Source organism: Molothrus ater, chromosome 11 (genome assembly GCF_012460135.2).
Source record: "Molothrus ater isolate BHLD 08-10-18 breed brown headed cowbird chromosome 11, BPBGC_Mater_1.1, whole genome shotgun sequence".
In the NCBI taxonomy this organism is placed as follows: domain Eukaryota; kingdom Metazoa; phylum Chordata; class Aves; order Passeriformes; family Icteridae; genus Molothrus; species Molothrus ater.
Window position 1 is genome coordinate 1762725 of NC_050488.2, and position 17905 is coordinate 1780629.

The 17905-nt window shown below is 43.8% G+C and overlaps 1 protein-coding gene across 2 annotated transcripts in view; it reads right to left on the reverse strand.

The window, feature by feature from the left end:
• BICD2 (BICD cargo adaptor 2) overlaps window positions 1-11006 on the reverse strand; it is a 50657-nt gene extending 39651 nt beyond the window's left edge. For both annotated transcript variants that reach the window (XM_036390868.2, XM_036390867.2), the window contains exon 1: window positions 10606-11006. In XM_036390868.2, the coding sequence (XP_036246761.1) occupies window positions 10606-10845 (240 nt within the window). In that variant the 5' untranslated portion in view covers window positions 10846-11006. The remainder of the gene's footprint in view (window positions 1-10605) is intronic.
• Window positions 11007-17905: the final 6899 nt, after the last annotated feature.

Here is a 17905-nt window from a genome sequence, read left to right on the forward strand (position 1 = left end):
TGGAACATCAGATCAATTTTAATGTTAACGGACTTTGTGTCACATTAAAAGGGTCCATTTGCTTCAGTCCCAATAAGGCATATATATTTTAGGGCACTCGGCCACACAGGCTACATTAGAACAACCAGCTACAAACCAGTAGCTGGAGTAGCTATTTTTTATTTGTGTGTGTGTACATATATATATATATATATATATATATATATATGTGAGTCTGCATATAATAGCCGCTCTGTCCCACAAAATTCCTTTACTGTACTCTTATTGTTTGGCTTCTACCTCTTTCCCAAGTGAAATGAGTAGGCATTTCTCCCTGGCTCCTTCTACAGAGAGAAAATAAGAGTAAGCTGATTTATTATTAAGTGCTCAGATGGAAAAGCTGTCTGAAACATAACACTGCTAGGAAAGCTGCACTCTTCCTTTCCATGAGAGCCTGGAAAAAAGAATATTTCAATGGGAAAGTTTTCCTCCAAACTTCCAGGACAGACAATGCTCAAGTCCACTCTCCCAGCAGCCTTGACGCCAAGTCTACAACCCAGCCCTCAGAGGCCCTCTCTAATTCCTAAAACCCTCCCAGATTTCAGAAAGAAGAGATTGCAAGGTATGTTCTTAAGCCTCAGTCAAGCCATGAAGAGTCCCAGCTATGGTTTTACTCCAATTCACTACTATGCTTACCTCCACTGTGAAACCTGAAGGACAGAAAAGTGATACAGCTCACATGAGTGAAAATTAGTCCTGAAATACAGGCTTCCCCCCCCTCCACAAGAACCCCACAGAAGTTAAAGGTAACCACAATTCATTCACATTGTTTAAGGAGTTACATTAGCAGTTTACAAGTATAGAGAATTGAATGATGCAGAATACATGCAGAGGTGAGAGGAGGGCTTCAAATTTGCCAAACATCAGAGTGATTAATAGGATCACTGCAGAAGTCTACATGCACGAATTAAACTATAAAACCCATTAAATGCCTGACAATGACAGATGATTAACTCTCCTCTGCATTCCTTTCCTAAGGGGTAATACTGCAAGTATCACAGTAGACAGCATTCTGTCAGCCCTCCTGAAGTCCAGACACACAACTAATATATCTCACGTGCTCCACTTGGTAAAATGTAGATTCAGCTACTCAATCCTTCAGTGTGTATTCACTGACTAAATAGAGCAGGAGGGGATGAACAATACGAATTAGTTCAACCTTCAGAATTTAAACTATGGGGCATATTTTAAAGCACAATATGTAAAACACACACATATGTAAGCAACAAAGTAACAGTATTGTAGATACTGAAGACTGGAAGGGAGCTCTTGAAGGTTATATACTCCAACCTTCCTGCTTAAAAGCAGGGTCACCACTAAAAACATGCTCAGGACATTGTCCAGTTGGGATATCAGTGACTCCCAAGATGAAGGCCACATAGCCTATGGGCAAAGAATAGAAAATAAGTTACATTGTTACAATATGGCACATTGTGTTTGTGGTTACTTAGGTATGTTCTCAGTCTTTAGTTTTTATGGACTGCTCTGTAGCAACACAAATAATACTGGAGGCTAGAGCTGAACAACTCCTCAGCTTGATTTCTTCCAAGTGACTCAAATCTGGTCTTAAAATATTTCTATGATTACTGAATGATCATAGGACAAGACTTTTTTGTATCCACTGTGGGGAGGGGGAAATGTTTTAAAACAATCCTACTTCCCAAACACTGCTCTAATTTAGCCATTAAGTGCAAGTGGTCCTGTTTCCCAGCCAATAGTTTGGATATCTTGGCTTCAGCCCACCTTTAAGTAGCTTCCTGAATTGGACTCAATTAGTATAAAACATACATGCAAAAAAAGGAGGTATACCTTTGATAACCCCTAAAGAAGAAACTTGCAAAAATGCCTTCTATTTTCCATTTTGTCTGAGTCAAATGTGTCTGAAAGGCAACCTGACAGAGCTTCAGGTGGAAGCAGATGTTATACTCGACGCTGTAAACTGCACCAAGAGCCAGAAGTGTCTAGTGCATCCATATGAACCTTCCTACCAGCAGATGCTCCTCATCAGCACGTCCTGAACCCTTTTCATCTATGCCAACCACTGTAACATGAATCTCACTCAAAAAATACAATCTCTCATCACTTTCTAAATCAGCTACGTGCTGCAGTGTGGCACCTTCCCAGGGAACATCCCATCTCTGCTGCTCACCGTCACAGCGCCTAGCATGCTTGCCCCAATAAACCTTCTTGAGCAAGAGAACACCAAGCTATTAACAGGCAAATCTGGTGTAAGACCAACATCAGCTCTCCACCACTGACAGACTTGACTTATCTGTCTGCAAAATCAAACTTTCATGTGAGGCTGGCTAGCAGTTTCTTAGTTAAAACCATATACTTTCTGAAAGCATTCCCAAAAGAGAGCCAAGTGGAATTCCTTTGCACAGCTGTTGACCACAGTGAACCAAGACACAAGTAAGACAGAAGCTTTTATTCACATGGATACAAGTCTCATAAAACTACTGTATTATACTGAGCCAGAGAAAAATTCAAATCTAGACTGCTGCTGGATGATTTCTGCTGAATCGGAGACCTGCATTTATCAGACAAGAATGTTTTGGCAAGATGACCTTTCTTTGTTTGATAGTATATACCAAAGATGGGGGCACATGCTACATGACACACTTGTTACTGCTTGTGACCTGTTGGGGACAGTCACACTCATCCAACAATAGCCAATTCCTATTTCAGAGGCCAAATGCTCTCTCCAAATGACATCATAGAAAACCACTAAATAATTATATACTGACTGCTTGAAAATGCATTTTTCATTTCCTTCCTAGTATCACATTGGTGAGAAGTTTCACCCACAGCTTCCAAGAGCTAGAGGGCTGAGTGGACTACAGAAATGTCATGCAGCAGCCACTTTGGGCATCACAACCAAATTTCTCCCTCAAAACACACACAGCCTTGTGCAGCAAGATGTGAAAAAATCCCATCTGGTTTGGAATTACCCATTCATACAACAGAACAAGCTCCAAACAAACACCATTCTTCATCATCAGAAAACACAGTGGATTCTGACCTTGGAAAATCAGATGTAGCAAATTCTCTGTGCACAGGAAGCAATGGATCTTGTTTGATTTGGGCAGGTTGGATCCCAGTTATGGTATTAGGTCAGTATACTTCTCTGCCTTGGAGCCAGAGCTGAACTACAGGCCCAGTTCTGTACAGCACTGACACTGAACATGCATAAGGACTTCCTAATGAACTTACCAAATACTGTCTCACTGCCTACAGCACAGCACTCTGCACCATGCTGGGAGCTTGCCAAGCCCCACACCACACGTTGGCAACAACTGAGGGGTGAAAAAAAATCATTTAATGAGACAAGGACTGCAGCATGCTGCAGAGTCTGGGCCATCCAGCACAACTCAGCACCCCACCAGACATACCACTTGTTTCAGCGAGAGCTGTATAGGGCCTTGTATGGCACAGCTGCTTTCCAAACATGGACACAGGACTGCAGAGAATCCATATCCATTCCCACACTGAGCTTTAACTACGCTGGGGCCGAACACCCCAAATTAGCCCCATATCCCTGCTTGCTCAGAGCCCCAGTGGCAAACCTGTCTGTGGGCAAGACAGACTACACCTTTTAGAAGACTCCTAAGGTAAGTCCCCACTCCAAAGTGAGGTGACCCTGACATCTGCTGCCTGGTGTATATTTCAGCCAGAAAACAGCAGAGAAGAGAGGAGGGGGAGGAAAGTAGGAGGTAGAAGGAAGGAAGATGAGCTGGAGAATGGGGAAACGAAGAAAAAAAGCCACAGTTTACAGCTATTATACTTAAAACTTTGGCTCTTCCCTGAAATGGAGGGTCCTCCATTCATTTGGATGGCAAAGTTGATCTATGTCATTTCCCTCTGCTGAGGTTTTGTAGACCATATTTCAAACCCGCACTATATTCCTCTGTTGCTGGGTTACCAAATCTGAACAAACAATTCTCTGCAGTCTGCCAAAAGCAGAGAAAGCAAGCAAATGAATGCCTGGAGTATGCATCACCCTCTGGAAGCCATCTTACAGCCCGAAGCTGCTACAGATTACTCACAAGCTTACATACCATAGAGTGAAAGAGGAAATGGTGAACTTAGGAAGTCTGGGGGCAGTGCACAGACTTGAGAACTGCTGTTCCCACCCTCCTGCCTCCTCCTAGTAAAATCAGGCAATTTTCCAAATCATTAGAATTCTCTTGCAGACTAGAAGAAAGTCTGGTCAAAGGGATATTTTGGGTATTAAGTCAAAGGGATATATTAGGTATTAATACCCCTGAAACTAGCAAGCATGTTTCCATAGATTTTGAAAGGATGAATCAAGATTTGAAATGAGGAAACCGCAACAGCCCATTTGATGAAACACCAGTGACTCTAGGTTTAAGACTTTCAGTTTCCAGGCAGGACATCTGCCACATCAGCGGTTGCACAAACTTCCACTTCAGGGGTGTGGGAACACATGGATATCCCCCATTGTGAAGCCCTCTGAGTTCACTCCAGTCCTCAGCAATACTGCTTGGAAGGAATCTTCCCCTGCAGCGCCTGTGCAGAGAAGCCACAAGCATGCAGCATTTGGTCTAGTGTTTCGTACGCAAAGATGGTCTGCCCCTGTTCTCTGAACACCCAGGCAGCTTCCCATCCCACCTTCAAGCCCCAGCTCCCAGGTACCCTCACGGACTGCACATTGAAGGATGCCAAATGCAAGGCTCTAAGGAACAATTTATTTGTGTAAATACAAGAAATGCTACAAGAGAGACTATATCCTGGGAGAGACCTCAACCAAAGCCACCAGCCTGAACAACACTGCCACTGCAGTATCCCCAAGACTGCTAATTCCCAGCAGCCAGGCCAGACAGATCCCGCTCGCTGTGCAGCTGCTGTCTGGGGTGTTAAGGCAGCAGCTTCACCGCCAAGCTCAGCAGAAAGACTAGCTGAAGCTGCTCTTCTCATTCCTTGTTTGCTGCTGCTTTAACACACTCTAGGTGAGGTGGTACCTGCACAGCCACATACAACATGCCTGTGACACAAACTGGGGTACTGACCTAATTTAAGAACAAAACCAAAAGAAAGAAAAAAACAAAGAAAATTTGGCACAGTTCCACAGCATAGTTTTACTATATCCCCTCCACTGGACAGCAAACACTCCGCGCTGCCACACCCCCGGGAAAAAATAGCTAGCAAATTGCACTACTGCTGACAAACATCAAAACCTCGGGTTAAACTTAATGAAAAAAATTAGAAACAAATTATCTAATGTCTACTAGCGGTCAGGGACAGACCTCATTTTGGGCCAAGGCACAGACAAGCACCGCAAACCAAAAGTAAAACATGACTTTTCCCCAAGACCCAGCTCTCAGCTGAGACTACAGCAATTTAGGGAAAACCACTTTTGCAGAAACATGGGGGTTTTTAAATAAGTTTTAAAAGTTCCTTACTATTCATCCAAATACTTATGGTTGTTCTAATACATAAGGTATAGTTAATTTTATCAGAAAAAGACCAAGAAGAACACCCAGCAATTTCATAAAATAATCTGAAATCATAATTTCAAGAATATTATTTATTATTTTTAAAAAGGAACAACAGGAAAGAAAATAAATTTAGTAACATGAAACATTACAGGTTACTATTTCTAGTACACCAGGAAGAATTGGAGCATTTCATTTTTCATATTTTGGTTTCTTCCTAAATAAGGATATGTGAGAAAAGTAGCTTTTCCAAAATATGGTACTAAGTGTCTATATCACTGCAAACATCAGAGTAATATCAGGGGTGCCTCTATTCTTCATATAAAGCAACTATGATTTATCAAAATATAAGAGGCCTAATTTACACAGGAATATTTTGCTTACCCCACCCACAGCTTTCAGTCTAATTTGACAGTAGAGACAGCAATTGTGTTCTAACATTTCAAGTGCAGCAGGTGTTGAAGTCCAAGTAACAATCACCACTAAGTCCCCAAGACAGATTCACCAAAGCATAACCATTTTCACTTAATATCTGCAAATTTGCTATCAGTTTCCTAAATTCAATTTGCAGTTGTACGTTTCCTACTCCAAATTTACATCTGTATAACCAGAATTAAATTTCACCTAAGCTGGCCAATTTAAGTAAACATTTATTTTATTAAATCCTTTGATTTTAACAGCACTGCAAAGTTAGAGGCAATCTCAAAAATATTAACATTCTTTCCTTTCAGCAGGAATCAATATATCACCTGAATATTTAATAGGAAGAGGCTGCAGATGTGTACCTGAGGCTTAGAGGTACTGAAACTGAACATCATTATTTACTATAATTAAATACAAAGACTTGGTGAATCCACCATTGATTCATGTGCACAGAGGGTCTAATCCCAGTCTGTCATGAGTTTGTTAGGTACCTTTAGCCTAGCTGTTTCTTCCCTCTTTGCCTTTATGTTCTTACACACAAAATGAGCACAGCAGTACAAACTGGCAAAATGCACTGGATAAATCCAGTGGGGAAAATCACTGCTACTTCAGCAAGCAGTTTACAATGTCTGTCTACAAGGTACACAGCACTACATGAGGTAGACAGGAAAGGCAATGATTTCTCCTTCACTTCTGAAGAAGAGCAGTTAAACATTACATTAATAAAATGTAACATAAGGAAATGTTAAACCAGCCTGGATGAAATACAGTGTACCAAATTAACTAGTACATATGTAAGTCAATTCAGCAAAACTTCTGTCAGTGATCACAGATCTTCTACACCCCACCTCAATATAAACTCAAACAGCAGAAATATTACAGCCTGGGACACATCACCTCAGCTGCATCATACACCCCACTTGGGCTTCATGGGAAATGAAGCAGCAAGGTCTTATCTGAGTGTTTCTTTTAAAGTCAGCTTGCAAGATTACCCAGAAATTACCAACAGAGAAGTCATAAAATGGCATTAAAGTCAATACATGATTCTTAAAGGCAAAAAACAGAAACAAGGGCCACTGTTACCATACAAAGAAATTAAGAGCCCTGTGGAGATCTTGCTCCCCCCTTAAAAACCACAAACCATCCATGTTACGCTAACTGTGACACACTAACATATGCTTTTAGACTTTAAGGATAGACATAGTCCACTTATGAATTTTTGCATTGTTACAGAAATGATTAATCATAACACCCATGTTTTCCAAGGGTTTAAACACATTTCTACAATCACCAATACAAGAAAACCTCTTAATCAGAAAGGAGCTTTGGACAGCAGCCAGTTTTATACTGAGCTAGTTTCTGGTTATGAATCTGACATCTCAAAGCAACCCTGAAGTACTGAGCAAAGCCAATAACCTCTTTTTCAGGCAAACTTTCCATGCCACATTCCCCCACAAATCATCAGGAAAGCAATAACTGAATCCTCAGACAATCACTTTGTGAGCTGGAGTGCACAAAGGTGTGATCATATGTATCATCCACGTAAGAAAAGTGTCTCTGCTTAGGCATGTAGTCAGCCCTGTCATTTATATAATTGGCAATATCACAAAGGCTTGCAGGGTGACTTACCAGCTGAAACAAAGCCTACAGAAAAAAAAACTTAAGTTACTTCATCTCCTAGAGGGAGTAAAAAATGAATAAAATTATATGTTCACAACACAACGTAGTATTTTACTACAAGAAAACCAGTATCTTATTGATCTGAACTAGGGAAAACATTTATCATAATCTTTACTACAGTTTGAAATTAATTCCTTTTTACAAAAGCAAAGGTGGTACTGCAAATAACAGTAAGTCTTCCTGGGAAGACAGTTTGTATTTCAGTTTTGTTCTGTCAAATAAAATGAGAGAAGAAATGCAGGAGAAAGTACCTTAAAAGATATATGAGATCAAGTCAGCACACATACAAGTAAAAGAACAAATTTAGAGAAAACCTGACCCCTGTTAAAAGGGGGTTGGTGTGGAGGTTCAGCACGGGAAGGACAGAGCAGCTCCCCATTTTCACCAGGACAACTTGGACTGCAAATACTGAGAGTACACTGACACCTTTACCAAATGGGATACCACTCTGACAATGCCATTCACACTTACCAAAGGGATACAACAGTGGAGGTTAAGGCTCTGAATTTCTGACACATTGGGGACTGGGTGGCAGGGAGGAGAATCTGCCCAGAAAGATCTGATGACTACAGCAGAAAAGCCTGTACTTTCAACAAACTGTATCATAAAGTTCCTATGCTCTGAACCCGTTTACCTATGGTATGAACAGGGCCATGATACAGGAGTTATTCATAATATTGAACTAATTAAAGCATATCCAGATCTACAATACTCAGCAGGACAGAAAACCACCACATGCTTGCCCCACACCCTGCCTAACATGGCCTTGTGCTGCTTAGCTTCTCAACATAGATGAACAAAGTAAGCTCTATAGAGACTAAAAGGGTTATACCTCAAAAGGCTGCATGAAGTCACGGTTAAGAAGCAAGAGATGGAAAGCAATACTGTTCTAGTTTCACATCAATCTCCCACATTCCCCAAGAACAACTTAAGTAACCCAAGGTGGAGTCCCTTTAGGTTGGAGTGTGACATGTAGTCTCATATGGAGCATTCCTCTAACTGAGTGTGGGAAAAACAGGTGCATAAAACAGCAACAATGATAAATTCCTTCTCCAAGCATATGCTTCATACATCTGCTAAAGGTTTACAAGATCTACAGCAAACCAGACTCCTGTACAGCATCACAGGAAAGCAAGAGGAGCAATGCTCTTTTCCTGAGTAGGCTATCAGAGTCCTCAAGCTGTTCCCAGAATTGTCTCCTTCCCAGGTTTTGACTTAATTAGAGCAGGACATGAACACACAAAGCAAATCCTTCAAAATGTTAAAAGCAAAAAAGAGTGAATCATTGCTGATTCTGCCTTTTTTTTTCCTTTTTAAATGCTTTTACAAGCTTCTCAATTGTTACAGCCCTAAATGAATAAAAAGACAGTATCATCAAGCTTTTTTCCATCGGCAAGTCAAAACATGTAATGCCCAAACACACATAGCACAGCCCAGTGACTAAAGCACTACCTGTGATGGAGGCATCCTGGCTCCCACTGGTGTGTCAGACACTGCCTTGCTGAATGAGGTTGGGCCAGTCCCATAACCTCTCCACGCTATGTCTCACATTCCACCTACCAACTAGGTTTACTGACTTTTCTCTCCCTTGAGCTCAACTCCACAACTGTCTCTGCCCTTGACTTCCAAATTTCTGTTCCTGTATGCTGCTGTAACTGTGCTGGTCTCAAGTGGCTTTAGGAACGGCAGCATATCCGTTCAGCTTGCATATTTAGTTAACAAGTTTATAGCCATGTAATTCAAAGTAATTAATCTCTTTGCTTATACTTGTTTAATGCAATAAAAGCAAAATAAAGCTTTATTTACAAGACCAAAAGATATATAGTAAGCAGGAAGGGAGGGCATTCACCAATTCAGCTGATTTTGTACCAGTCTGTTACAAGCATTTATTTTTCCTTTGAAATACTGTATTCTGATTTTACTTTAAATCCATCTCCAACTGAATAAACTAAAGCTAAGTCCCACTGGATACAATTTGTACGGGTCAAATCCACCTATATTCACCTCTTAGGCTGTATCACAAGGCAAGGCCTTAATCAGCTGAAAAGCAGCACTAGGTTTGCCTGCATGCCAAATCACTGAACCAAACAAAGCTATACACAGACAAGTTCCCATAGGCCATGCTCTACAGTGGGCTGACAGGATCAGCTCATAAGGAGCGCAAACCACCACTATGCATTCTCTGACTGCTCCCCTCACAGCACTTTTCCCACATTCCACACCTAGAGGAAATCTTGCATGAGAAGAACTCAGTGTGCAAATTGCCTAATACAGCGTTTCTACTGACAAACTTTACTCTCCTGTACAGATTAGGTCTGGAATTTCCCTTAAAATAGAAAGTAATAAAAAAATATGACAACGGCAGGACCTGCACCAAAGCTATATGAAGTGTCTGCTGTATTATTTTCGTGGTGGTCCCCACTGAGTAAGCGATTAACACCAACGTAAGATTTCTCCTTCCACACAAAAGCATATGACAAAGGCATATGACAGCATCGCCACCGCACCTTGGTCCCGGCCCTCGCCCCCCCGCCGCCTGCTTGGGTTTTGCTCAGGGGCGCGGTGGCGGCAGCCCCAACCCCGGGGAGGGGCAACCCCGACCCGGCTTCTCGCCCTACAGCAGCCCTGGGGCGGCCCACCTACTGGATCCCGAGGCGGAACGGAACGGGACGGAAAGATAAAGAAAAGCGTCTACCCGCTTCCCTCCCCTTTCACCGGAGCGGAGGTTGGAGCAGAAAGGCCTTTTTTTCCCATCCCTTCCCTCTTCTGGGCCGGCCTGCAGCCAGGCACCTCGGAGCTGTCATTTTGGGGAAGGGGCAACCGCCCTGCCAGAGCCAGACCGGCTTGGGAACCCGCCGGTCGCCCCACAGCAGCCCCGGGAACCCTCAACCTGCCGCCCCCCGACTCCAAAGCGGCCCCGTTCCCAATGCTCCGCGCTGCCTTCGCCCTTCCACCCGCCACGGCCGCGCTTGGACCAGGCCGCCCACCTGCCGCCGCTCCGCCTCACCTCCTTCAATTGCTCCATCTCGGTGCGGATGGTCTCGTACTCCAGCTCCAGCTCCTCATACTGCTGCTTCAACTGCTGCTTCTCTTCTAGCACTGCCAGCCCGTACTCCGCCGCCTGGATCTTCTCCCGGGTGGTCTCGCCCAGCTCCTGGAAGAGACGCTTGATCTCGCTCCGCAGCCACTCGGGCCCCGACTCCATCACCAGCCGGGCGTACTCCTCCTCCTCCATGGCCAGCGACATGTCGGCGGAGGGACCGCCGGCCGCCGAGGCGGATGGGCGAAGGGGTGAACGCGCAGCTCACTCCTAACAGCGGCACGGCTCGCAGGCGGCCACGGCAGGGCCCACTCGGGCCGCCATCGACGGGCCAGGCGCGCGCCGCACCCGCCGCAGATCCTCCCTGGATCCCGCCCGCCGCCTTTGCACTCGCCGCAAGCGCCGAACGCAGTGAAATCATTCAAAAGGCACGGCCGGGCCGGCGCCCCGCGGAACGCTGGGAGTGGGAGTCCTCAATACTCGCCGCGCCGCGCACCGCGCGGCTAGCCGGACTACAGCTCCCGGCAAGCACCGCGACAAGCGAGGGTGGTGGCGGGGCAGGAGGAGCGCGACCTCTGCCGGGCGGCGCGGGGTAGCGCGACGGCGAGAGCGTGGGGCCGGCTGTGCCCGGGGACGGCCTGGCCGGACAGCGAACGCACCCCGGGCCCCCTCAGTGACCCCGGATACAAATTCGGGCACAGGCCCTGGGACCACGGGCACATACCCCGTGTACACACCCTGGCGGCCCAGACCACGCTCAGGAGGGCTTTCGTGGCGGGTTTGAGAAAGCGTCGGGATCAGCTAGGTGTGAAAGATGAGGCCCGAGCACCACAGTGTGTGGGGAGGAAGACGTTCCAGCGCGGCGGGCGGTGCCACAGCAGCACGGAGAGAACAGAGGGTCACAGAAGATTGGCACCAGCCCCACACCAGCCAGCACCACATGAGAGCTTCCAGCATCCCACTGTTCCCGGTGTTGTGCATCTAGGGGTGGAATATCTGCTACAAGGCGTTCTCTGCTCACCGACCGGGACCAAACCATGTCCCTCGAGTCATCCTGAAGATAACCACGGCCATGGGACAAGGTGTTCCCCTATGGCTGAGCTACCTGATGAAAGGAGGGATAGGTTGCATCAAGAGCCAGTGCCGTGACCAGCCATGGGACAGTGACACTTGGGCAGCTGTAATGTGCTGCCTGAAAAGGATTTGCCATCTTGTGAGGAAAATGGCATCAGTCTTTGCCCCAGGTTACACCCATTGGGAACATTTGGTGGCAAAAGCACTGGGACTGGGACACTCATTGGGGCACCACGAGTAGAACTAATTTCTAAAACATAGTGATGACTGAACAGAGACAAACCTCTACTAGTTAGACCATTGCAATTCCTAAGCAGCCCCATAAAGGTAGGGTGTGTCCCTGTGGGGTGGGGAGATGCCTCACTCCCATAGTCAGGAGCCCTACAGCTTCATCATCCCTTCATACAGCAAGTGCTGCTTGGATTTTCTTCCAATGTCAAAAACAATTGGTAATGAACTGGTGAGCAAACAGCAAGCATAATAAAAACAATAACGTGTTTGAGCACTCCACAATGTCTCAAACATAAAGGAACATATTTACTCACAGCTGCAGGGTTTTTTCAAGCTACTTTGAACTTCTGCCTGTGCGCTTATTCCTTTAATAAGCTGTGTTGTGGCTGAATGCTGCCTGTTAGTCATAAAGCTGCCTTGGTCAATTTTTCTTCAGGGTCCTGACACTGTCTGGAGCTCCCTGTGCATCAAGTGCAGGTATGCATTTGTCTGTGAGCACTGATGTGACACTCAGTCACCCAGACCTTAGAAGCAGCAAATCAATGTCCTCAGCCTAGAGCGTGCATGTGAAATTCCTTTAGTTTTTTCCTTTCAGAATTCTCAATAGAAGGCATTTTCACTCTTGTGTGCCTCTGTACCATCATGACTGTCACAGAATGTTTTTAGGGGTTTAAACATTCTGATTCTTTGATAAAGATAAGTGGGAAAATGACAGCATTACCTCTCCTCCACACACTGTTTTTCAGTATTAGGATTTCTTCATGGCCTTTTATGTTTTTCTTCTGTCTGCCCAAGCAGGTAGCATTGCTAGTCCCACCCATTCACAACTGATTCATCGTTAAGATATTTTTAATAATAAATACTGGCTTGTTTTTTTTTACCTCATACTTTCAGAGCCTTCATTCCAGGTTTTCTCTGCAGCTCTATGCTCAAGCACATTAGCTACCCTTCAGTGCTCCTCCCTCTCCTAAACTGAAACCTGCATGTAATGACTTGCTCTCAGGACACAGAGCTTCAGTTCACATCCTGAATATTTCTGGGATTACAAGTGAATTGTGAGATCTAACTACTTTGAGGGGTTAATAGAGATGAGCTGATGAACTAATCATAGCACAAGAGACTTCACTGGGTAATTTGTTTTCTAGGTCATATCTAGAACTATTGCTTTTTTCTAGGTTTCAAACTTTCTTATTTTATAAACTGCCCAAGATGCAAAGGCAGAAACTATAAATACTGTAATAGCTAATTTGAAAGCATTCCTGCCCATTTTCAGAAAACTGGAGTAACTTGTCAAAGTTAAGGTTCCCATCATCCTTCAAGGTAGTGATGCAGGATAGTAAAACCTTGTATAATGAGTGGAGGAGTACAGCCTGGCTAATGCCCACCAACTGCTCCTGAGCACAGCCAGAGACCATTGCCCATTTCCCCAAGTCACTGTCCCCAAACTCCATCAATGCAAAGACTTAGCTGCCACCCCACTGATTCAAGGTGTCATGGCCAAGTGTACTTTGGTGATATAGACTTACACGACAGCTGGAAATTGTTGCTCTTCTTTTTCCTGTTGAGATTTTAAAGCTATCCACTGAGAACTAAGTGGTAGAATTATACAAGAACCATCTTGAGTGCTAAAATAAATTTGGGTAGTGTTTCTTCATGTGGAAATTAACCTGCAGAAAAAATTTTCCCTAGTGTAAAAGTCATAGCAAAGGCAAAGCCCTGCAATGCTAATTTTATTTAACCTCAGTCCAAATCCCCGAGCAGGTAGGCACTCTAATCCAATGCTGGAAAACACATTCAGGTATCTGAATGTGTAAACCAATCTAACCTGTGCTTAAAATTGGGGTCACTGCAGACAGGAAAGTCCTTCTAGATGTCTTTCTTTTCATACATTACTTTGGATAAATTCAAGTGTACCACAACTAGGGTAGTACAGCACATCATAATTTCAATCTCTTTTTTTATCCACTGCATTTGTGAACAGCTTAGCTATAGCAAACACCAGAACAATAAAGCCTTTAAGTTGGCCCTGGAACAGCCATAAGAAACCCTAGCACGCTGTTCCAAATTTCTCATCTTATTTTCTACAGGAAAAAACCCAACTTTAGGCATAAGACTTTGGGACTGCTTAGATGTTTCGTAAAGGTATGGTAATGACCCTAGGTGAAAATGAACTTAAAATCCTCTAGACTGTTCAGTATATGTAGCCTATAAAAAACCACATTATTTTTCAAAGTATTAAAACTCATTCTGGAGGGAAAAAAAGGAACTGCATGATCACCTTGGAAGTACTCAAAGGGGGTTTTAGGAGAAGAAAAGTTTTTTCCTTCTCTTTTACACAACAAGTAAATTCCAGAGAAATAATCTGTCAGCACCAAGATACTTAATGAAGATTGGTGTAATGACTTGAATGCTCTTTCCCTGTTTATCACAGCTATGAGGATTAACATTTAACATACTATTGTTCAGTGCAGTATGTATTTCGCTTTGGTTGAGATCTTTATACACAGACAGTCAAAAGAAATTTTTTAAAACCCCAAAACACAGAACCCACCCCAAAATAAAAATCCACCCTGCCAAAAGACAAGTAGCATGAAGGAAACCTGATCCCAGTACTGAAAGGGAGCTGATATCTCCATCCTCAGGCTATTTTCATAGGGACTCTGATTGTTGACTTAAGGTGACCTCCTTCATCTACAACAAAATTTCCAAGCAAAGAGCTAAATCAGCTGATGAATTAGCACAAATTCTCAGATCACTCTGGCTGGCAGGAGAGGGAGAAATGAGAGAGGAAAAAGAAAGAGAGATATCTTCAGATTTCAGCTTTACTCTGATATTCAAGTCCATCTGTGTTGCCCTCAAAATTACAGTTGCTACTGCCTTCAGTTTTGCTCGCTGCCAGTTGAAATGCTGCTCTTCCCTTCACAGACAGCCATTGCTCTTGCCAACAGCATGAGAAAGGAAAAGCAACTTCCAGGTGGCAAACTGTCACCTCCAGTGGCAAGAGCCCTTGGTCCAAGGCTTCCATGGCAGAACTGCTGTCCTCCATCCATCTCTCTGCCATTCCACATGATGCTGCCTTTAGGTCTGGGGAAAAATACCTTGAAAACATCAGACACAACCCACTTCCACAAGCACAGATGCACAGGAACTGCAGTCCCAGTACAGACCATTGGGAGTGGGTAGCAAAAGTGAAGCTAACATAAGCTATAGTCAGCGAAACATTCCAAGAGAGCTGTATGAACCATGGATGTGGGTCTGATCTGGTGGAAGGCGATGTGGTGTATGGCGCTGAGTGATTCTAGCTGCCAGGTGAAATAAGCATGCTACTAGTTCAGACACATGGGCTGAACAGAAAAAAAAAACCCAAATAATACAAAACAACACAAAACAAAACCACCAGAAAAAGAGCTTAACTGAGGTAAATAGTAATGGCAAAGGATTAATAGGATCCACTGGGATTCCTGGCCCTTCTTTCTCTGGTATGTGTGATGATTGTCTGGTAAGTTGCTGTGGCCTTGAACATAGAGTTTAAGAGCTTCTTATTTTACCTTCAGGAAAGCACAAGAGCAATTAGGGGTCAAGGTGGCTCTAATAATTTGCTAGATGCTTTTAGCATGTTTACCCCAATTTCTGTACTGGAGGGAGAAATAGGAAAAGCGTCTATTTAGTCACTATTGGAGAGAAATTATCTCTTGTCCAATTTTGAGACAATTATTAAAATTCGAAGCATGTTTACAGAAGGAAGTATCTGGAACAAGTAATTTTGCAGCATGACTGAAACAGTTTCTGCATCCTTTCCCGGTCACTCAGTTCTGGGATCATGGTGCAAGCAGCTCATGTGAACAACAAGCATCGGCCCTGCACCTCTTAGAGAGATTTCAAGAGGACAAGAAATAACAAATTAGAGAAGGCAATAAAGAGACGTGTTATTAACCAAGGATGGATGTGCTTCCAAAATTCAGGCCAGAATTTACTAAGTTCAGATTATTTGTAGGAAACAAATGACAGAGAGATGGCTCTCTCTCCTTACCTAAATAGGTTTGCTCCAAACCTTAGAAAGTACCTTAGAAAGAATAATTTAGGTTTCTCTGTCATAAATTGTGGATGCAAATGCACTTTCCACTGTGCTGAACTGCTGTGGAAAGCATGGAAGGGAAGGTGGTAATTCATTTTTGCAGGCCAGTAATAAGGTACGCATTGCTGAAGAATGTGATGGAGAAATTGCCTAAGACAGAAAAATTTAACAAGTAGGTCTGGAGAAACTGGCATCAGGTGAAAAGCTTAACACCCTGCTGGCAGAGATGCATGTGGTGTCTCTCCCATATGAGGAGTAGTGGAGGGGTCACCTACATCCTTCCATGTGCTCTGAAAAACCATATCAGGTTATTTGACCAGAGTATGCAAAAGGAGGGAGGATTAGCTCCTCTTCATTTGCTTTGGCTCCTTCTCTCTAAAATGGGGCTCCAAATATCCCATCCCTCCACAGGACTGAAAAAAGATGCTGTGAAACCTGTGCTCTGTGCAATAACCAGAAGGATTTGGTATTTTTTAACAATTATCATGGATGCAGGAAGTAAGGCTTGAGTTGCCCACTAGGAGTGCAAAGAAGGTAATTTATTAACCACTTCATCATGATTGCTCTTTGCTGCTTGGCTTGGTTGAGCTGAAGGAAGTCCTGAAAAAAACATTTATTCTAAGAAAGGTTACCAAAGCTGACAGTCGTTGTCTGCATTGTAACTTCCACTGGGACATTGAGAGAGGGATCTGGAATGTATATGCAGTCCTGGGATCAGGAGGTTTTTAATGGCCAATGCATTTTCTGCAGATGTACAAAGTCTCATCTGACATATGTATACTCCACGTGGATCTTATTTCCCAGTAATTGGAGTGTAACTGATAGGCTGCTGTGCTTCTTGAAAAGTGTGTGCTTTGCTTGGAAAGTATTGGAGTCTTCAATGTCTTTAAGGGGGAATAGAAAACTTGTATCTAGACAGAGATATCACCGTTGGGGAGTCTTAATTAGATATTAACAACTTAGGTGGGAAAGCATTTTCTGGGGATTAGTGACCATCTGGGAGAAACCAATGGCCTAAGAAACCCTGATCATTAGCGTATAGGCCTTGTACTTAAGGTCATCAGTAGGGCTGTAGGGTATGGCTGTATCAGAATTTAAATATCCGTTAAAAGGCACCTTCTGACCCCTGAGTAGTTTGTCCCTGATTTGCAGCCAGCTGCGAATAAACTGGTATTATCCTGAAGGTTTTGAAAGTATTCAGAGACCCTGTTTGAATGACGGATAAAAGGATCACAGATCAGGTAAGCTTTAATCTCTTCAGTTTATAATATCCATCAATTAATTTATTTTACAATAAAGGCTTTACCCTGGAGCTCATTAGAAGCAGTTTTGATGGTGTCAGTCCCCAAAGATGATAGTACCTTGGTGTCTCAGATTTCTGCCTGGAATATCCACTAGCAAGAAATGTTTCTCAAAAGAGGTGGGAATTGCAGGATAACCCACCCAAACAGGGAGATATTATTGCTTTGGTATGAAATTTTGGAAGTTTAAATTTTTAGCAGTTTTATACACGTTTTGTATTCATACATATAGGTATGTGCATACAGAAAGAGAGAAAGAGGGAAACAATGTCATGACAATGAGGTCCACAATGCTCTAATAATTCTGGACCAAATGGTTGGATTATTTCACCATGTCATGTCTCTCTGGCTCCCCAAGACAGGTGATGGAACATGCCTTTGGGTTTTTAAGCAGGCCCGACAATTGCAAACATCTTCCTGGCTTTTTGCCTTTATCTTGAAATCTGGTGCTGAGGCGAGAAACGCCTTGGGCTCATCCCCGGCTCTCCGGTGCCGGGGGTGACTGAGGGCTGGATCCGGGGACACGCGGAATCGGGAGGAAGCCACAGCGAGCGCTTGGAAGCTCAGGGCCGGGGTTGAATGGGGC